The following is a 22285-nucleotide window of genomic DNA, read 5'->3' on the forward strand; positions in this document are numbered from 1 at the left end:
TTTGATTCTCTCTCCATCCCAGGTTAGTTTCCACTGGCAACAGGATCAGCAAGCATAGACCACAGACTTCAGGCAACTGACAAGAATGGGATGGGGGAGGAGAAGATGTAGAAGAAATGTTGTGCAGTGAGTTGTGGTGACCTAGAATGCACTGCCTGAAGTAATGGTGGAAGCAGATTCAATAGTAACTTTTTTAAAAGAGAATTGGATAAATACTTCAGCCGTAAAGAAATCGCAGGACTATGGGGAAAGAGCAGGGGAGTGGATTAATCGGAAAGCTCTATTCTGAGTTGGCACAGGTGAAATGGCCTCCTTCTGCACTGTATGCTGCTGTATACACATTTAAGTGTGCTGAGCCCAGTGTGTATCTCAAAATGCCCCTTTCTCTTTCCAGTCTGTAAGAGTTGCATCGTGAAGTACCTGCAGACCAGCAAATATTGTCCAATGTGCAATATCAAAATCCACGAGACACAGCCTCTTCTTAACCTTAAGCTCGATCGAGTGATGCAGGACATTGTCTACAAACTAGTACCAGGTCTACAGGAGAGTAAGTTCATTCACTAGCTAACCACCAAAGGCTTGTGTAGAGGGTGAATTTTCAATATACCTCTTTGACCCTGGCCCAGTTTTACTTTTCAAGAGTGATAAATGTCTGGAATAATGTGATGGGGAACAGAGATAGATACCACTATATCTGTCCTGCCCCCACCCCACCAACCAGTGCCAGACAGGAGTGGCACATCTGTTCCTCAGTTCCAGAGTAGAAGTGCCTATTTCTTCCAGGAGCTGCACTATTTCCTGTTTGGGCCTTTAACATTACCTGGGAGAGTCCTGGCATAGACCCAGCACCTGACAGGGCTTAATATCGGTCAAAAGGGCAAAACCTGCAGCTGCATTTGTGCCTGATGCCCTAGGTGCAGGCCAAGCTCTGCTCTTACCCCACAATGTCATATTCTAAGTTTTGGGGGTGGTGTTCCAGTGAAGAGGGGATGTGGTTTGGTGGGGTGGGTGTTGGGGCTGAGATCCAGCCATAAGGGAAGACTGTTCAATGTTAATTTGGGAGAATGGACGTAAGGAGGGACAACCTTTTATTAGCTGGCACAACCTTTTCACTTTTCTTACAATCGCCGTTTGGTTAAATTTGCTGTGTTATCTCCCCACTATCTTCCTCCCCTAGGAATGGGGACATGTCGCAAAACCTTGTCATTCATACCTCAATGACTCTTGGATTTCCCCACAGCACAGATTCCCTTGAGGTGGAATTCTGTGCACTGACACCCCCCATGCCGCCTTGTTTATATCCTGTATATTGTGGCCCCATCCGATTCCAAACTACATGAAATATGTTCCCTCCTTTTACAGGTGAAGAGAAGCGAATTCGAGAATTCTATCAGTCTCGAGGGCTGGAAAGGATCATCCAACCAGTTAATGAAGGTATGGAATCTAGAGAGGTGGACAGCTTTTGCTGTGCAGGGCTTGAGCCAGAGCATAGCGCACTCCAACATACAGTCAAATGTTGTGCTATAACTGGAGATTCATTCATGCCTGTGCACAGTGCTGTCTTGCCTTTGACTTCCCCACTGACCCCAGCATAGGCCTTTGGTCTGTATTCATATTCTTCACAGGGTGTCGGTATCGCTGGCAAGGTAAGCATTTATTGCCCTATTGAATGGCTTACAAGGCCATTTCAGGAAGCAGTCAAGAGTCGACCTCATTCCTGTGGGCCTGGAATCACAAATGGACCAGATTGGGCAAGGACACTAGATTTCTTTCCCTAAAGGGCATTATGTAGTTACATGGTTACCATTACTGATGCTAAATTCCAAGCTACTATGGCGGGATTTGAACTCGTGTCTTCAGATCATTTGTTCAGGCCTCTGGTAGCTGGTCCAGTAACATGATCACCATGCTACTGTTCCCTCATCTTATCTCTCCCTCAAGTGCTGATGCAATTGTATCTGGTATTTCTTTAATATAGACACTGACTTGTAAAGATGCAAGTGCATAGCCATCAGGTGAGGCTAGGAGTTGGCAACCCTCCAGGATTGTCCTGGAGTCCCCATAAATTAAGGGATAATTTCCTGCAAGCAACTCCAGTTTCATTTCCTTTTGAGTAATTTCATTCATTATTTATACCAGTATTTGAGGTGGCTTAAAAGGCCATTTGACCAGTTGGAGGTGGGAGATCATGTAATGATACCTCCAGGAATACATTCAACCAGAGTTGGCGACTCTCGGTGATGACTGGATTAGGGCTCAGCTGATGTTTACCCACCCTACCCCAGCGGAAAATCCTTTTAACACTCTGTCTCAGCCTTCACATTAAGAACAGGCCACTAGGGGAAGGGATAGAAGCGGAGTGTTTAGAATGTGAAACTCGCCGTCACGTGGAATAGTTGAGATGAGTAGCATAGATGCATTTAAGGGGAAGCTAGATAAACACATGAGGGAGAAAGAAATATGCAGATAGGGTGAGATGATGAAAGATGGGAGAGACTCGTGTGTAGAATAAACACCACGATGGAGCTGTTGGGCTTGTTCAGGTGTGGTGCATTTTATGTAACTGTAGGAACAATAACCTAGCAAGCACCAGCAGTTTCAGGAGGAATATTGGCAAGAAAGAGGCAAAAATGTTCAAAATTGGCTCACAAGCTAACCAAGGCTGCTGGTAAGGTGGCACGATGGGAAATGCTTGTGTACGTGTAACCAGAAAATTAAAGATCGAGGCAATAATCACAGCCTTTTTAACATTGAAGGAAGCCCTGGTGGGGGTGGGGTGGGGGGGGTAGCTGAGGAAAACCATGTTCGTTCAATCTTAAAGCGATGCAAGAGGCTCACTATCTGAGGATCGTTTCGTTTAATTACAGCTCAGGGCTAGAGTAAAGGCAGGGGTGGGGTTGGGGGTTGTGGTTGGCAGCAGTTGCAGGTGGTGGAATATATTGGGGAAGGGGGTGAAGGAGGAGAGGTTAATTGTTAGACTTTGTGCCCATGTCGCTGTTATGAGGATTTTTATGGAGAGCATGTAGATGTTGCCAACTCTGAGCTGGACAAATTTCTCGGAGTCACCACATGACCCCCCTCCCCCCCAACTTTGTTTTAATGCCTTACTTCAATGATTTAAAAATTGGAATAAACCAAACTTTTGGAAACGTGTAGCAGTCCAATCAGCAGCTGCGAGTGAAAAGGCCTCTTACTGTTGCGCGGGGACCCCTCAGCATCCTGCTGGGCTGCTTCACGTGGAAAGTTTAACCTCCATTTTCTTTTACATGTGATCTGTCTGTGCTTTCATTTTTTTAAAAAAAAACCCCTAAATATTAGACTTTATTTGCTGCAAAATAGCAGGATGGGGCTCATGGGATTTTAGTGACTTCCGTCCCCACCCTCAACATTCAATAAACACTTTTTTTTTAAAAAAAACTGAACAATTGACCAGGCAGGCTTTGAGAATTCAGAAGGCTCTGAGAAATTGGCTCATCTCTGTGTGTGGGTGTTTTTACATAGAATACATAAAACACACACACTCTCTTCTGTGGTTTGTGCGTGTCAAAGAGTTTGAGTGATCAGTTTTTGCTGGTGTCTGTGAATGTGGTGTACATATTTTTCTCTTTTTTTTCCTTTCCTGGGCCAGCTATGACACCAGATCTGACCAGTTCTCCTTACACAACCTTCGATCACTCCAAAGCCCACTACTACAGATATGATGAGCAGGTTTCACTATGTTTGGAGAGACATGGGTGAGTTTTTTTTCCTGCTAATTTTTTTTCTCTTTTCAACCACGTCAGCTCATAGCTTGTACTAAAGTAATCCTGCTGGAATGTCTCAGGAGTCAATGAAATGGATGACGTTGGTTGAGGTGCAGTTTGTTTGACATTTTCTCCTGATTGGGTCGATCTAGTCGGACGACACTTTCTCTCTCTCCAGCCCCAGAAAATACCTACGTGAATGCATCTAGGAGCTCCCCCGGTTATGTCAGGTTGGGACAGCACCGATGGGATCAAAAAGCCATTGACATGAGGCAGTTCTCTTTCTGGTCTGTGCTGAGGGAGTGCTCACTGGCGTAAGTGCCATTTATCAGATGAGAGGTTAAACTGAGACCCCATCTACCCTCTCAGGTGGGCGTGAAAGGTTCCATGTTGCTATTTCAAAGAAGAGTTGGAGGGATTATTCCCAATGATTTGGCCAGTATTTATCCCTCATTCAACATAACAAAAACAGATTATCTAGTCATTATCAACGTTGCTATTTGTGGGAACTTGTTGTGTGACAGCTCCACTTCAAAAGTACTTCATTGGCTGTAAGGCACTTTGCAACGCTTTGAACGGTGCTATATAAATGCAAGTCTCTCTTATTCTATTCTGTTTTGTTATTGGAAAGAATCTGCATCAGAAAGGGCGGGCTGGACACCGGTTAGCTGAGAGATTTTGGTTTCAAACATCAGCCCTGAATACTGAAGGGAGACCAGATGGCAGCCTTGAATTTGGATTTTGGACGTTAAATAGTAACGATGAAAAGAAGCCTTTCATCAGTGCTGAAAATACACTGCAGCTTAGTCGGTACCTGTGAAGTGAAAGAACTTGTTAATGTTTCAGGTATAATAGTCTCGTGAAGGAGGAGGGTGGTTTTCCATGCCAAATTTTATCCTGTCTGTTTTCACTTAATAACTGTGCTCCTCATAACGGAAACTACAGGGTAAGAGTCACTCATTGCCACCAATTTGAGAAGCATTCCAGTGGCGGCAGCACCTTTCGTGACCCAGTGAGTGTAGACAGAGATGAGGAGGAATTTTTTCTCTGAGGTGAAATTCTTTACTGTAGAGGCTGGGTCGTTAAGTATATTCAAGGCTGAGATAGACAGATTTTTAATCAGCAAGGGAATTGAGTGTTATGAGGAAAAGATAGGAAAGTGGAGTTGAAGATTATCAGATCAGCCCATGATCTCATTGAATAGCGGGGCAGACTCGATGGACCAAATGGCCTGCTTCTGCTCCTATGTTTTAAGGTCTTATGGACATTGTTTGTGCAATGCTAAACTGGCTAATACCCACACTGAACTGACTGACCTTGAGCATGATCTGAAGTGTTACCATGTATCACAGCAGCACTCCACTCCCACCCCCCCACCCTTCTCACACATGGAATGGTTGCTTGGATGAAATAGAGTTTGTTGGCCTCACGTGAAACGAGAGCCAGGACAAGCCAGTATATAAGACATAGGAGTAGAAATTAGGCCATTCGGCCCATCGAGTCTGCTCCGCCATTCAATCATGGCTAATAAGTTTCTCAACCTCATTCTCCCGCCTTACTAATCAAGAATCTATCTATCTCGGTCTTAAATACACTCAATGACCTGGCCTCCACAGCCTTCTGTGGCAATGAATTCCATAGATTCACCACTCTCTGGCTAAAGAAGTTTCTCCTCATCTCTGTTCTAAAAGGTCTTCCCTTTACTCTGCGGCTGTGCCCTCAGGTCCTAGTCTCTCTTACTAATAGAAACATCTTCCCCACGTCCACTCTATCCAGGCCTTTCAGTATTCTGTAAGTTTCAATCAGATGCCCCCTCATCCTTCTAAACTCCATCGAGTATAGACCCAAACGTTCCTCATATGTTAAGCCTTTCATTCCTGGGATTATTCTCGTGAACCTCCTCTGGACCCTCTCCAGGGCCTGCACATCCTTCCTGAGATACAGGGCCCAAAATTGCTCACAATATTCTAAATGTGGTCAGACCAGAGCCTTTATAAAGCCTCAGCAGCACATCCCTGCTTTTATATTCTAGTCCTCTTGAAATAAATGCCAACATTGCATTTGCCTTCCTAACTACCGACTCAACCTGCAAGTTAACCTTGAGAGAATCCTGGACGAGGACTCCCAAGTCCCTTTGCACTCCAGATTTCTGAATTCTCTCCCCATTTAGAAAATAGTCTATGCCTCTAATCTTCCTACCAAAGTGCATGACCTCACACTTGCCCACGTTGTATTTCATCTGCCACTTCTTTGCCCATTCTCCTAACCTGTCCAAATCCTTCTGCAGCCTCCCCGCCTCCTCAATACTACCTGTCCCTCCACTTATCTTTGTATCATCTGCAATAATTTCATGGTCACTATTGTCAAGACTAGCTTTCATTTCCACATTTATTGATTGAATTCAAATTCCAGCAGCCACTGTGGTGGGATTTGAACCCACGTCCCCAGAGCATAATCTGGGCCTCTGGATTATTAGTCCCATGACATTATCACTACACCACCATCTCCCATGGTATCTGGAAAGTGTAAATATTGGAGAATTAATAAAGCAAACCTGGGTGTATTTTTGTTTTTTTTATCAATTATAAACGTTGTTGATGGCTGCTGCCTTGCCTAAGCTGGAAACGCTGAATGTTGTTGCAGAGTATGAGAGGGATTGAACATAAAAGTTAGGATGTTATGCTTCAGTTAAATAAGGCATTGATGAGACCTCGCCTCAAATACTGTCAAGTCTCCTTATTTAAAGAAGGATGTAAATGCATTGGAGGTGGTTCAAAGGTGGAATGTGTGGGTTGTCTTATGAGGAAAGGTTGGACAGGCTGGGCTTGTTTCCACAGGAGATTAGAAGAGTGAGGGGTGATCTAATTGAAGTATACAAGATCCTGAACGGCCTTGACAAGGTGGATGTCGAAAGGATGTTTCCTCTTGTGGGTAAGTCCAGAACTAGAGGGCACTGTTTTAAAATTAGGGGGTGCCCTTTTTAGGACAGATGAGAAATTTTTTGAGGGTTGTGCGACTTTGGAATTCTCTGCCTCAGAAGGTGGAGGAGGCGGGGTCATTGAATATCTTTAAGGCAGAGGTAGATAGATTCTTGAGGCAAGGGAATCAAAGGTTATTGGGGTTAGATGGGAACATGGAAATCGAAACACAAAGATCAGCCATGTCCTTATTAAATGGTGGAGTAGGCTCGAGGGGCCAAATGGTCTACTCCTCTTCCTATTTCTTACGTTCTGATGTTGTATGAAGACAAATGTTAATTTTGAAGCGTTTTCCTCTAATTGAGAGAGCATATTTGATTTAGTCTGGAATTCTGACTCTTTTACATCACATTTGGGCAGAGAAAGAAAAACTTGCATTTACATAACACCTTATCACACCTCTTATCATCTCAATTTGCTACACGTGAAGCACTTTATTTCAGTAACTTGCTTTGTAAGCATTTTTGTGCACAGCAAAATCTCTCAAAGGCCAAAGGAACAGGTGATTCCAATCTTGTGACCACTCCTCCTAATATCTCTTCCATTGGCTCAGCATAATCTTTGTCTGATTATACTTTTGTGAAATGCCTGGGGACATTGAACACAAATGAAAGCGATGTTGCACCCTTGTCTTGACACGTGAAAATATTGTTTTATTTACATGGCCATCTACTGGCATTTCATCCCTCTGTATGTCTATCACCTGCATTGGCATTTTATCCCTCTTTGTTTATCACCTGCATTGATTTTAATTACTGCATGAAGCACTTGTGGAGTGTTACCTTGACAGCAGGGAAGGGATGGGGAAGAGAGAGAAGGGAGGGTTGGCTTTATACAGTGCAGAAGGCAGAGAGCATGTTCAATCAATACACAAGGGGAAAAAATGAAAAATTCCTATCGAGCGGCTTGTCTGAGTCCAGATTCATCACTCAATCTGGTGAATTTGCAGCAGCTGGAAGGCACTGGGGTCGATACTAATTTTAAAGCAATTAGTTTGGATGTGTTGCTATCAGCAAGGCTCTCACACAAAGCTGTTGGAAACTCTGATAAACAGTTTACCAGCAGTGTTTAAGGAGGCTGGTGCTTTTTCTGCCTGCCAATAATTTCAAATTTGTTTTTTTTTTCCTTTTTTGGAGGGGAACAAAACTGATCCCAATGAATGTCCTTTCAAAGAACATAAAACAAATTACTGGTTTTCTACTTGTTGGGCAAGCCAGGTTAGAAGAGGTCCCTCTTTCTCTCTTCTTCCCACCATTTTCAGGCAAAAAGCTGGGCCACATCAACCTCCAGAGTGTGGGAAATTAGTTCCAGCATGTTGCTGATTGCTCCACATACTGTGCTGCAACAAGAGCTGTAGAGAAGGGAACAGCAGAATGGAAGCCAGGGAGTGGACAATGGGAATGCAGGAAAGGGACAGGGAAATGGAAGACTGGGAGCCAGAGAATGGAGGGTGGGAGTGTAGGGGTAGGACAGGAGAAGCACAAGACTGGGAGCAGAGAAAAGGGGAATCTAGAAGTGGGATGGCAGAGAAAGAGCAGAAGAAGAGAATGTAACAGTGAGGGTGAGGAGGTGCAGGATAGGGGAAGTAGGAAACTGGGTGTTTGAGAGGGGTGTTCAGATGTGAGGTGGGGAGGGGTGTGGGGGAGTGGGCGTATGGTGTGTGAGGAAATGGCAGACCCAGAGTTAGAGAAGGGAATGTAAAAGTGGGGGAGGGTTAGAGCTGGAGAGGGCGAAGTTTAGAAGAGAGGGAGAGAAGCCTAGGAGCCAGAGAAAATAAAATGATGCTGGAAAGCCCAAAATAGTGATACGAAATGGATATGCACCCAGTCCATCAGCACATTGCCTTCCACTTCAGTCCTTTCAATGTGCATCAGAATCTTCATTTCCACTCTTCATGAGGAATACAATTTACTTGCTGTTGTCATAATTCAGCTTTTGTATTGCGTGTGCTGCCTATTATTGGCAATAGCGTTCCACATGTTCTTGTTTCCCTCCAATACCTCATCTAAAGAAAGAATTTGCATTTATATAGCAGCTTTCACCACCTCAGGACCCAAAATACTTCACAATCATGAAGCACTTTTTAAGTGTAATCATTGTTCTAATGTAGGCAATACAACTGATAATTTGCACAGAGAAATCAGGTAATGACCAGAATTTTTAGTAATATTGGTCGAGGGATAAATATTGGCTAGGCCACAGGGTAAACTCCCCTGCTTTTCTTCGAAATAGTGCAATGGGATCTTTTGTGTCCACCCAGGAAGTCAGATGGGGCCACAGTTTAACATCTCACCCAAGAGGCAAACATTCTTAATGGCTGAGCTCAAGATGGTGAGTGCCAACAGGCAACTGGATTTTGGAAGGCATAACAGAGGGGTCTTATCCTCTTCTCAGCTGCTAAATGCACAGGCATGATGGGCCAAATGGCATCCTTCTGTGCTATATCATTCTTTTTTCGAGTAGGGTAGCTGGTACAGGACCCCTGGCTGATTATATATTACCTACCTTGCCCAGGAGCCCTGAGACTAGGGGTCAGATTTTCGCCTAGGAGGAGGGAAACAGGAGCCGGGTTTGTTTTTTGCCGGAAATCCAACTTCAGTGGGAAACTGAAGTTCAGATTTTCAGGCAGGCAAGCCCTTAATTGATATGGAGATGGGTTCCCTGTCCCATTAAAGCTGGTAAGGGCAGGACTGGAGGTTGCTTTCCGACCTTCAAGGCAGCCACAGCTGAGGTTGCTGGTTGTCCTGGGGTGTAAGATGGCACCAAGACATGGGAGAAGATGGGGAGGTCCTCTTGTTTTTCTAGTGGAAACTGGAAAATTACCAAAATTATTGAATTCAGTTTCATAACACTATGTTGGGAGTTGACTCTCACCTTCTTGGTTGCTTGTCCAGTAATCACTAGTCTACCATACTCACAATCTCCAGTCCAATAAAATTAATTTATATAACATCTTTCACAATTTCAGGACATTCCAAAGCACTTTACAGCTAATACACACTGCAAGGTCCTGCAATCGACAATATGATAATGATCAAATCATCTGTTATTCATAGGTGTTAATTGAAGGATAAATATTAGCCAGAACACGGGGATGAACTACTCTGTTTTTCTTCAGAACAATAATGTGGGATCTTGTACTCCCCCTTGAGAGGGCAGATGGGGCCTCAGTTTAGCATGTCATAAGAAAAGAATCCCTGTTCACACACCAACCTTAGCAGAAACTACTTTGGTGTGGTGCTAAAGTTGTCAGCCTTGGCTCACTGTCAGCTTTAGTTTAGTGGTAGTCAGAAGGTCAGCCTTCACTTTCTTTTCTAAAGTTAGCGTGTAAATGCACCCTTAATTCTATCCAGGTGCTACAGCAAACTAGCACAGATAAAAGCACTGGTTATAAGAGATTGGTAAGCGGGGTAAGTGAGGAAATAGCTCAGTACCAAATTTCATTAGAGATATTGAGTTAACACTTCCACCAAAATAATGAGAATTGATGCTGGCTGTTTTATTCATGAAATAGGGTTAACCTTGTTGGGACCTGGGCAGCCTGATGTAAATCTGCTTATTATTCAACTATTGCACATGGGATAAAATGTTGTGCATAATAAAGCAATTTTATGGTCACCATGGTCTGATTGATCAGCTGCATTCTGAGTTTATTGTGAGTGTATTAAGAAAATAATTCATTTTGTAACCATTATTGCTGCAAGTTTAGGAGGTGAACTTCATTTGAATTTTGTATTCTTTTTCCTCATTCCCAAGACAATTGTAGCCTAAGTGTGATGTTGCTTGCTTTTTTTTTATGCGCACTTTTTTGTGTTTGTAATCCCTTTCTGCTTTCAAAAATGCCACCTATTAACTTGGGTATGTGTACAAGTGCCATTAGCTCTCCATGAGTACCCACTTATAGGTTTAGACCTTTTGCCCAGCAGGCACTGACAGTGAGAAGGTCGTCATTGCCCAACCCAGCCAAATTTGCAACCACGTCTTTATGGGTACAGGGGCTGTCTATCCACTGTTGGTTTTGGGAGCTCCTGACCTGTCTTGTAAAACATGCTGAGCTTGTTCATTTGGTTAGCTGCCTGGATGAGTGCAGCTCCAACAATACTCAAGAAGCTTGACACTATCCAGGACAAAGCAGCCCACTTGATTGGCACATCATCCTCATACATTCACTCCCTCCATCACTGACGCACAATGGCAACAGTGTGTACCATCTACAAGATGCACTGCAGGAACTCACCAAGGTTCCGTGGACAGCACCTTACAAACCCACGACCGCTATCATCTAGAAGGATAAGGGCAACAGACACATGAGCACACCACTACCTGGAAGTTCCCCTCCAAGCAACTCTCCATTCTGACTTGGAAATATCTCGCTGTTCCTTCACTGTCGCTGGGTTAAAATCCTGGAACTCCCTCCCTAACAGCACTGGATGTACCTAAACCCACACGGACTGCAGCAGTTCAAGAGGGCAGCTTACCACCACCTTCTTGAGGGCAATTGGGGATGGGATATAAATGCTGGTCTAGCTAGTGAAGCCCACATCCCATGAATGAATAAGAAAAAAAGCTGTAAATCATGATGCGTTGTAGTACCGTGACACAATGAGCAGATTCACAGGGCCTGCTTGGCTTTATAATTTTGTGGCATGTCCAGTCCACACACCAGCAGTGCAAGCAAGAGGGGCTCGCACTTGTGCTGGTCTAGCCAGAGACTCCATAGGCCCAGACACACTGGTGGTATGGTCAGATGCCCAGAACATCCAGATTGGTAAACTTGAGGTTTTTTTTGTTTTTACTGAGTTCTGTTCCTTGAAAGTTGTTTGGCCTGTATGCTGATTAATGTATTTATTCTGTTTGGGTCCTGCAGCTCCTCCCTGGGAAAAGAGAAGGGGAAACTCGTGTTACAAGTAAGATACTGAGTTGGACTGTAATGGCTACCTATTAATGCATTTATCTTGCATTTGATTCACACCAAGTACATTCGCCCATCACCCGAGTTTTCGCTGACCTATGATAGCCCCTGATCTTGATTTTTCACACAAGTGGTTGGGATCTGGAATGCACTACCTGAGTGTGTGGTAGAGGCAGGTCCAGTTGATGCTTTCAAAAGGGATTAGACTGTTCTCTGAAAAGAGAGAATGTGCAGGGTTACATGGGGAAGGCAGGGAAATTGCACTAGGTGAATTGCTCATTTAGAGGGCCAGTGCAGACAAGCCTGGCCGAATAGCCACCTCCTGCACTCTAACAATTCTGTGATTCTGAACACTCACCCTTGCATTCAAAACCCTCTGTTGCCTCGCGCCTCCGTCTCTAAATCTTGTCCTCGCAATCCCCTTGAGATCTCTACACTCCTCCAATTCTGGCCTCTTGTTCATCCTCTATTTCCATCGCCTCACCAGTTGTGGCCATGCCTCCAGCTGTCTAGGCCTTAACCTTTCTGCCTCTTTACCCCTCTGCTCCTTAAAACCTATAGCTTTGACCAAATTTTTGAGCACCTGTCCTAATTTCTCCTTGTGTGGTTTGGTATCAATAGACTCATAGATGTTTACAGCACAGAAGGAGGCCATTCGGCTCATCGTGTCCACACAGGTCAACAAAGATCTGACTACACTAATCCCAGGAGGATATGGCAACACAAGTGAATATCTGGGGTGATCACTCCTCTAGGGCGATCAGCTTATTATTGGGATGTGGACAACACTGGCAATATCTCAATTATTGCCATTTTATAGTCATCCTGAGAAAGTGTGGTGGATGTAAGTTGTTGTCTTGACATTAATTGGTCTTCCAACTGAGTTGCTTGCTAGGCCACTTTCAGAGAGTGTTAAGTGACTAGGGCCTTAGGGAGGCCAGATCAGGGTGAGGGTGGTGGTTCCCTTCCCTGAAGGGTACCAGCGAACCAGTCTGGATTTTCCAAGAATCCAGCTGATTTATTGAATTCATGGTGGGATGTGGCCATGCAACTTCTAGATTGCTAATTCAGCATCAGAACTATGAAACTACCCATACCCTTGACAGTTTCTTAGGTGGGTGAGTGATGGGTGGGAGGGTGTGGAAAGGGATGTTTAACCAGGTGGCTAATGAAGTTTGCATGCAGCCCTATATGTAATGATACTCTGTTTTCAGAGCATTCTGCTGGCATTCAGCCTGTGCACTCCTCTGACATTCCCAGATGCAGAAGGCATTTTTCTATGTGTGTGTGTCTGTTCTAATAGCCAGACCCTCAGTAAATCCAAAACATATTTAACATGAAGTAGATACAAAGCCTGCAGTTAATGTGAGGGCTCAAGGGTCACGAATCATTTCACATCACTACACTGCAGCAGATGGGGTCTATTGATTTTTTTTTTTTTTCTCACCCTGTGTTCTCAGATCATTGAAGTCAAATTCAATTATTCCCTCTCTCTTGTCAGAAAGCAGCCTGCGTACCCCCTCCCTTCCCCAGTGGACACGTGCATAGAGTAAATAACATTGGAGTTGTTAAATCATGCAGCACAGTGTCAGTTGGAATTCAAACATCACCTGCTCCTTGTTGGCGAATATCTATGTTATACAACTTCCGTTCCAAAACTTTCTTCTCTCAAATCTGTAATCCAGTTACATGTTTTCAAGGTGTAACTTGATATTGCTGTGCTGCAAGCAATATATTTTTTAAATCTTGAACTCTGTTTTTAACCCCCATCTCCCTCTCCCTTGGTACCACATAATGTATAACTAAGCATGATGTGAGCTGTGGCTCAGTAGGTATCACTCTCACCTCATTAGAAGATCATGGATCTGAGCTCTACTCTGGAAACATGAACACCAGAATCCAGTCTAGCACTATTGGAGGTATTGACTTTCGAATGATCAGACGCTCATCTTGCCACCAAAGGTGTTGGTTGACGTAGACAGTAGGATGGTGGTCATGGGAGTCGGAATCCACTAAGGAGTGTGTAATGACTCACCTGCCAAATCAACCAGCCCTGAAAATGGATGGTGCAGGAGTGTCAGGCCTATTGAGGCCGCAATGAGTAGGAGGGCCACTGTGTTGAGCACAGAAGCCCAGGGTGTGGGCCTGGATGAAGCTGCCGCAGATGCAGATCTTGGTGTTAGTAGCGATATTCAATGAGGGTATAGATGGGTCTTTTGTTTAACACCTATCAAGTAGAGGTAAAAGATCCCATGGCTCTATTGACCAATATTTATCCCTAATCCGATTATCTGGACCTCATCATAGTGCCACTTATGCAAATTGGCTGCTGCATTTTCCTGCGTTACAACAATGACTACACTTCCAAAGTAAAGCTCTTTGAAACAGCTGAGATTGTGAAAGGTGCTATATAAACGCAAATTTTATATCTGTCTCTTTTTCTCTTTTTTCTGTCTTTTTAGCTCTGTCTTTCATGTAAGAAAAGGACTAGACCATGCAGCCCCCTTAGCCTTCTCTGCTATTCAGTGTGATCATGGCTGGTCTTCTGCTTCAGCTCCACTTTCCTGCCTGCTCTTCATTTCCCTTAAATTTTCGATCTTTTATGGAATTATCTATCTCAGCCTTAAATATACTTAACAATGGAGCATCCACAGTCCCCTGGGCTAGTCAATTCTAAAGACCCTCAATGCTCGCTTGCTCTCATTTTCCTATGTTACAACAAGCAAACTTGGCTTGAAAGTGCTTTGAGACGTTCAGTGGTTGTGAAAAGCACTATATAAATCCAAGTTTTTTTTTTCTTTTCCTCACTTTCGCTCTCGCTCTCGTTAGGTGGATAGAGGGGGTTGGCGTCAGGGAGAAATTGGCTGAGGTTCCTGCTCCTCTGCATAGTCTATCCAGGGTCATGTGTGAAGAATGGCATTTGGACAAAGTTCTGAAGGACAGCCAACCCTGCCACCATCAAAGGGGAACAAAGTCTAAAGAAAGCAAAGTATAACATGAACAGAATGATTTAATATACACTTTGCAAATGTGCAACGTTCAATACAGAAGGATGCCCGTTCACCGGAATATTTTCTCTTTTTTTTTTTTGTTCCTTTTGATGATGACTGCTTGCCTGAGATACTATTCCTTAGCCCAACCCCAAGTACCTCATCCAGACGCACACAAGCCAAGATGGTGTCTGTGGACCTGGTGTGTGCCCAGAGAGAGAGACCACAATTCTATTTTGTCCCACTGTACAAGAGAGCCTCCGTGTGCGTGCATGATATGGACTAGGAAGAGCGGAGGTAGGCCAATGCACCTCTTGAGCCTGCTCCACCAACAATATCATGACTGATCTGTTTGTATTTCTAATTCCACATTCCCATCTACCCCAGATAACCTTTGATTCCCTTGCCTAACAAGGATCTATCTACCTCCGCCTTAAAGATATTCAATGGCCCCAGCTTCTGAGGCAGAGTTCCAAAGTTGCACAACCCTCAGAAAAAATTTCTCCTCATTTCTGTCCTCCCTTGTTTCGGACTCACCCAAAACATCATTTCTGCATCCACCTTGTCAAGACCGTTCAGGATCATGTATACTTCAATCAAGTCACCCTTCAGTCTTCTAAACTCCAGTGGAAGCAAGCCCAGTCTGTCCAACCTATTCTCATAAGACAACCCACTCATTCCAGGTATCAATCTAGTAAACCTCCTCTGAACCGCCTCTAATGCATTTACATCCTTCGTTTAAATAAGGAGACCAAAATTGCACATAATATTCGAGATGTGGTCTCACCAATGCCCTGTATAACTGAAGCATAACACCCTTACTTGTATGTTCAATTCTTCTCGTAATAAAGGATGACATTCCATTAGCCTTCTTGATTACATACTGTACCTGCATACTAATTTTTTGTGACTCATGCACTAGAACACCTAAATCCCTCTGCACCTCTGAATTCTTCAGTCATTCTCCATTTAAGTAATACTCTGCTTTATTATTCTCCCTGCCAAAGTGAACAACTTAACATTTTCCCACATTATGCTCCATCTGCCAGAGTTTTGCCCACTCACTCAACCTATCTATATCTGTCTGCAACCTCCTTATGTCCTCTTCACAGCATAATTTCCTACCTATCATCTGCAAATTTAGCTTCCCTCCTCTAAGTCATTGATATAAATTATAAAAAGTTGAGGCCCTAGCACAGACCCCTCGGGACACCACTCGTTACATCCTGCCAATCAGAAAATGACCCATTATGCATACTCTCTTTTCTGCCAGTCAGTCAATCTTCTATCCATGTTATCCCCTACACCATGAGCTTTTATTTTCCACAATAATCTTTTGACATGCACCTTATCAAATGCCTACTGGAAATCCAAGTAAAGTACATCTACAGGCTTCCCTTTATCCACGGCGCAAGTTATTTCTTCAGAGAACTCCAAGAAATTGGCTGAACATGATTTCCCTTTCATAAAACCCTCCTGACTCTTCCCAATTACCTTGAGTTTTTCTAAGTGCCCAGCTGTAACCTCAATGATTGATTCTAGCACTTTCTCCACGACAGACGTCAGGCTAACTGACCTATGGTTTCCTGTTTTCTGCCTCCTTCCCTTCTTGAATAGAGGGGTTATATTTGCAACTTTCCAATCTGATGGGTCCTTTCCAGAATTTAGCAAAATTTGGAAAATTAACACCAACGTGTATGTCAGCATGCAACAGAGATGCATACTGCACCTGTGTTGTGTTGGGGGTCCGTTGCTAGTTTCACAGAGACAAATGGTTGAATGCTGCCCTGCATAAGTGAGAACGGAGCATTATAAGGAATGATGGCAGTGATGCAATGTGCCAATGTAAAATACACCCCTTTGCCACTGTGATCAGGGGTACCCATGAATTGCTGCCTGGAAGTGACATGGGTGCTGACCTCTTAATGCTGATAACCCCCTAGGGTCAATGCCCGTTCTCTCTGCTTGCCAATAATCTCGTCCAGCTGCATCTCCGGTAGCACATCACAGCCTGAGGAATTGGAGCCCCTCCAAGTTTTCCTTTCCCTTTCCCTAACCTAATGGGTACCAGGTCCATTTGGAGCAGCGGTCCATCAGCTACTGAGCACAGCTATGTGATCTGTATGGTTTAGTGGGTCTGAATCCCTGACTGAGTTTGTTTTTGAATAGAAGGGTTCAGGAATGCAAATGGGGCTTTATCTTGTGTCTAGGGGAATAGAGTGAAAACAGCGCAACACTTTGTAAAATACTTTATTTTTTATCTAACACTTGCAGCAAAAGTACGTCAGGTGTTCAGTTCGAGCAGAGATCAGGCACTTGAAGAGAGTTCTGTGCCACAGAATTAATGTGCTGGATCAGCAACAGGTAAGCTAGGGAGGGCTAGCAATAAATTTGTTTCTTCACAAGCTTTCTGACAGTATAACGGACTTTCTTTTTGCAGGTGCAAATACTATTTGACAATGAGCCTCTGCCAGAACACATGACCATGAAGCAGCTCTGGCTCTTGAGATGGTACGGCAAGGTGAGTGATCAGTACTCAAGTAGCTAGATAAGTACATGAGGGAGAAAGGAATAGAAGGATCTGTAAACAAAGTTAAATAAAATAAGATGGACAGATTCGCATAAACACTGACATAAACCAGTTGTAAATACTATGCAACTCTTTGTAATCTAACTACAATTTTCTTTTATCCTCTTCATTTTTTACCCTATTTGTCAAAACCTGCAGCACAGAAGATGACGTTGAGTCCTTCATGTGTCTGCTGGCTTAAAAGAGCAGCCCAATTAATCCAATCTTCTTTCTTTTCCCATAGTTATCATTAAACCTGCTTCCTCCACCCTTTCAGGCAGAGATCATAAAAATTTGCTGTATAAAATTATATTCTGGGCCTTCTTACTCTGGTGGTTCTTTGAATAATTTTAAATTTGTGTCCTGTAGTCACTGACTATTCTGCCAGCGGAAACAGTTTCCCCTTGTCTATTCTATCAAAAAACCCTTTAATTTTGAACATTCCCATCTTCTCTAGCAAGTCCTGTAGTTCCTCATACCTGATAATTCTCCTCTGCACACATGACAAATTGACATCCAATCAAGAAATGCAGAACCAAATAGGAATCCATCTAAAAGCAAGATTATCAAAAATATGCAATAACATCTGTGATAGGTTTGTAGAATAAATAGTCTCAAAAAGGATTTAACTCCCCTCTGTTGAAGTCAATACAATTCCTCGATACCTCATTCAAGTGGTCATTCTTCTGATGGAGGTACTTTTTGTGGGGGTGGGAATCAGCGGACCCTGTTCTTGTCCTGCCCGCACATGTGTTAGCGAGAGATGTGGAAATCAGTGATATTTTTCTCCCTCGCCTATCTACCCACGTCCAGCCCTGCTTCGACTATTTGTATCTACCCACAATCTTGCCCTAGCTGACGTAACTATATAGACTGACAATTTACAAATGCTCTGCTCTGTACATCTTAGTGCCTTTTAGATGCAGGCAGAAGAGAATTTTCAAGTGCCAGGTGACCTAAGTGAGTACCTACATTACCACAATTAATGACTTGGAGTCGATGGACAGAAATGGACATGCATTTTCTGCCTTTTACTACCTCAGAACTTCTCAAAGCACTCTACAGCCCATGAAGCACTTTTGAAATAAAAACAGAAAATACTGGGAAAAACTCAGCAGGTCTGGCAACATCTGTGGAGAGGGAAATGGAGTTGATGTTTAAAGTCCAACATGGCTCCTCTTCAAAACTTGGTTCCCATTCTGAAGAAGAGTCATATTGGACTTGAAACATTAACTCTGTTTCTCTCTCCTCAGATGCTGCCAGACCTGCTGAGTTTTTCTGCATTTTCTGTTTTTTATTTCATATTTCCAGCCTCCAGTATTTTGCTTTTATTTAAGTACTTTTGAATTGTAGTCATTGTTGTGATGTAAGAAACATGACGACCAATTTGCAAACCGCAAGCTCCCGCAAACAGCAATATAATAGTGACCAGATAATCTGTTTTTAGTGATGTTGATTTGAGGGATTCGTATTGACCAGTTCACCAGAGAGAACCCCCCCTCTCCACTTTGAAATAGCAGCATGAGATCTTTTGCAACCACCTAGGGGAGCAGATGGAGTCCCGGTTTACTATGTCACCTGAGAGACAGTCCGAGAGTGCAGCACTTGCTCAGTACAGTTTAGATTTTTGTCTCAAGCTGGTGGAGTGGAGCTTGAGTCCACAACCGTCTAAACTCTGAGCCAATTTCATTTTAACAGAATGAACTGTGCCAAGCCAGTTGGCAGACGAGGGATCAGACCCCACTTAGGTAGAAGAATGGTGACCAATGGCAAGGGCAAAGAGCTAGAGCTTAGGGGAGATGTGACGGGAAGGTTAAGAGAGAGCTCCAGCGTGTGGGGCATGATGGTTGAAGTTTGCACTACTTCATCCGCTGTAACAACTACCCAATTTTTGAAACAGTTTACAGCATATGTTGAGAAGCCTGGATGGTGACATTGATGAACAACTTTGGAAGTCAGATTTTCTATTACTTACATCGAGGCAGAGTTTTCAGAGCAATGTAACTTCTATAAATGCAGTTTTTCTAGGGCTGTGGGTGTGGGAGGTGTTTTGGGGGAAGGTGGGGAAAGTGTTGCATTCATGGACTGGCACTATATTGCAAAAGGACTCCTACCTGTAACTGTAACTCATTGCAGCTCCTCCCCATTTACTTTAGTGAGAACTGGAATCACTTGGTTTCTATCGTGGCTCCTGCTGTTAGGCATTTTTATAACCTTCCAATCTGCCATAGTCTTACCATGATCTTACAATTTCAACGACAGCAGTTTGCATTTATATAGTTCCTGAGTTTCTTCACAACAACATTATCTGGAATGGGGCTTGAACCCACAATTTTCTCCCAGGTGAACACTGAGCCATAGCTGCCAATGGAAATAAGATTAGAGGTGACAGCTCAGGCATCCTGTGAATAGGTATGAAACAGACTAGGGTCAGTAACTTTCTCCCCACCCCTAAGCTTAGGGCTCATTGGATTGGGGAAAGTGGCAGAAAGAGAATAATGTGGGAAAATGTGAAATTTGGTAGGAAGAGTGGGAGGAGAATACTTTTTAAAAAGTGAGGTACTTAGTAAATGGTGGTATTCAGAGAATTTGGCAATCCATTTACAAGGATCATTAAAGTTAAAATGCCGGTACAGCAAGCAATTAGGAAGGCAAATGGCATGTTAGCCTTTATTGCAAGAAGGTTGGAGTATAAGAGTGAGCAAGCCTTGCTGTATTTATATGGGGCTTCTATGAGACTGCATCTGGAGTGTTGTGTACAGTTTCGGTCTCCTTACTAAAGAAGGGATACGTTAGTCTTAGAGAGGGTGCAGCAAAGACTCACTAGAATGATTCCCAAGTGAAAAGGCTGTCCTATGTTGAGCCTATATTGTCTGAATTTCAGAAAAATGAAAGACTACTTCGTTGGAACATGTAAAATTCTCAGGGGGCTTGCCCGGGTAAATGCTGGGCCTGTTTCCCTTGGATGGAGAGTCTCATATAAGGGGTTATTATCTCAGGATAAGGGGTTGGTTATTTAGGACTGAGATGAGGAAACATTTCTTCACTCAGTAGGTTTTGAGTCTGCAGCACTTTTTACTCCAGAGGATTGTGGACGCTTAATTGATGAGTACATTAAAGACTGAGATTGATTGATAGATTTCTGGGTACTAAGGGAACAAGGTATAGGGCGGGAAAGTGGAGTTGAGACAGAAGATCAACCATGATCTTATTGAATGGCGGAGCAGGCTTAAGGGGCCTTGCAGTCGAGTCTTGCTACTATTTTCTTTGTTCTTGTGTAATGGCACAAATTATTTAACTTCACTTTCTACTTTCTCCTTCAGCCTACACCAATGATCCTCCAGTATAGTGTGAAGGAGAAACGAGGAAGGTGAAAGCATGAGACGGAAGAACAACTCATCTGGCATATCAAATCTCAGTCACAAAGTGTTTTTTACTGAGCAAGGCTGGGGCGGGGACCATTAATCCCTACCTGCAACTGTATAGCCTGTGTATCTCCAACTACTGAATAGACTGTGACCAACCAGCTTGGTTCTGCTCGTAACTTTAAAGTAACTCCTTCTCTGTAGCCTGGTGGCAGTTTGTGAAAGAGCCAAGCGCTCTGATTGTTGCCTCTCTTCTCCCGACTTCTGAAGGTGCTAAGGCTTGCTGGTCATTTTAGTTCCCTCCAATCAGCATGGGCAATGACTGTTGGCTGACCTTTTCAAAAGTGGTGGGTATTAAAGATGAACTTGTTGTCACCACCCCCACACACGCAGATGTTTCATCTCACTTCACGCCTTTCCCAAAAACTAGCCATTGCTACAGCAAGGGACTTTTTTCAACCCCAGCCACTACCCTGAGCCACAACAGCTCATGCAAGGTGTTGGATGAAACCTGGACCCTCACCTGCTTTATGTGGCTCAGTGCAAAACCTTCACGGAAAGGCAGCCCTGGCTGCCAATAATACAGATTGCATAGTTTGTCTGCTTATTTATTTCCTTTTTTTCTGGCGGGGATATCGAGAGTGTCAAAGAAACTTTCAGCAAAATTTGCACTAACAGAATGGCTTTTTTAAATAATATCTATGAAATGATAACTGCATTTGTGTGTCCCAAGCAAGTATTGGGGTCAACAGTGCTCTGTTTAGGGGGAGGGAGTTTTATATATTATTTAAAGCCCCTGTAATTGATACCACCTATGGGTGGAAATTGAAATCTATTTCTTTTGCCTCTGCAGTTAATTTTTGCAGTGTTGTAACAACGGTAATTGCTCTACTTCAAAATATTCCTTTGTTTTTAAAGGGCATTGAAGAGTGTGTATTTCTGCAACTTGTGTAAAGGTTTGTTTTGTACTATTGTAAACTTTTGGATTTCTTAAAACATTCAGTGCCTCTATGTAAATTGCAAAAGTGAAAATGGTATTGACCTTGGAATCTAAACAAATGGAATTTTGAGTTTTATTTTCTCCAACCTGAATTTCTTCCCCCTTCACCCCTCATTCCCAACCCCGAACAGGATGGGCATTGACTCCAACCAGTTTAAGGTCTGATATACTGGGTACCTTAACCTAGTGGCCATTCTTCATGGATATGCCTGGGCAGTGAATGTTGGCAGTGGCATTTGGCCAATTCAGAAGGAGTGTGCTGAAATGTTCTGGTACATGGACCAATGAAATGTCATGAACAGCTACAGAAACTAATCAAAAAGGTTAATGGAATTCTGGTCTTTATATCTAGAGGACTTTAATACAAGTGGTCATGCTTCACCACATGGACTGCGGCGGTTCAAGAAGGCAGCTCGCCACCATCTTCAAGGACAATTAGGAGTGGACAATAAATGCTCACATCCCCAATAATGAATTAAGAAAAAAAGGAAGCTCACGAGCTGCTTCCTGTTGATTGTAAGCAACAACTATTCAGTGATTCCTGCGTGAAGCTTTAGAGCAAATCGCCAGTGGCTTTTTATCATTGATCTATGTGCTCCCTGCCCTGGATGGAAGTACACCCAGATTCATTTCACCCATCACAGTTGGGAGAGAAGGGATGTAACACCCCATCATTAGGGCCTACATGGCTGAAGGCAAAGCTGCCAATTGAGGTTTGATGGAAATCA

General features: G+C 43.5%; 1 protein-coding gene across 2 annotated transcripts in view; it reads left to right on the forward strand.

Annotated features, from left to right (window-relative positions):
* Positions 1 to 21633, forward strand: part of pcgf1 (polycomb group ring finger 1) — a 46857-nt gene extending 25224 nt beyond the window's left edge. The window contains exons 3-9 of one of the 2 annotated variants that reach the window (XM_078554742.1): positions 395 to 547; positions 1363 to 1434; positions 3629 to 3734; positions 11589 to 11628; positions 16898 to 16987; positions 17064 to 17144; positions 20516 to 21633. In XM_078554742.1, the coding sequence (XP_078410868.1) occupies positions 395 to 547; positions 1363 to 1434; positions 3629 to 3734; positions 11589 to 11628; positions 16898 to 16987; positions 17064 to 17144; positions 20516 to 20566 (593 nt within the window). In that variant the 3' untranslated portion in view covers positions 20567 to 21633. The remainder of the gene's footprint in view (positions 1 to 394; positions 548 to 1362; positions 1435 to 3628; positions 3735 to 11588; positions 11629 to 16897; positions 16988 to 17063; positions 17145 to 20515) is intronic. The other variant, XM_078554748.1, reaches the window with a different exon arrangement.
* The last annotated feature ends 652 nt before the right edge of the window (positions 21634 to 22285 follow it).

This window comes from Cetorhinus maximus, chromosome 1 (assembly GCF_964194155.1).
Source record: "Cetorhinus maximus chromosome 1, sCetMax3.hap1.1, whole genome shotgun sequence".
NCBI lineage: Eukaryota > Metazoa > Chordata > Chondrichthyes > Lamniformes > Cetorhinidae > Cetorhinus > Cetorhinus maximus.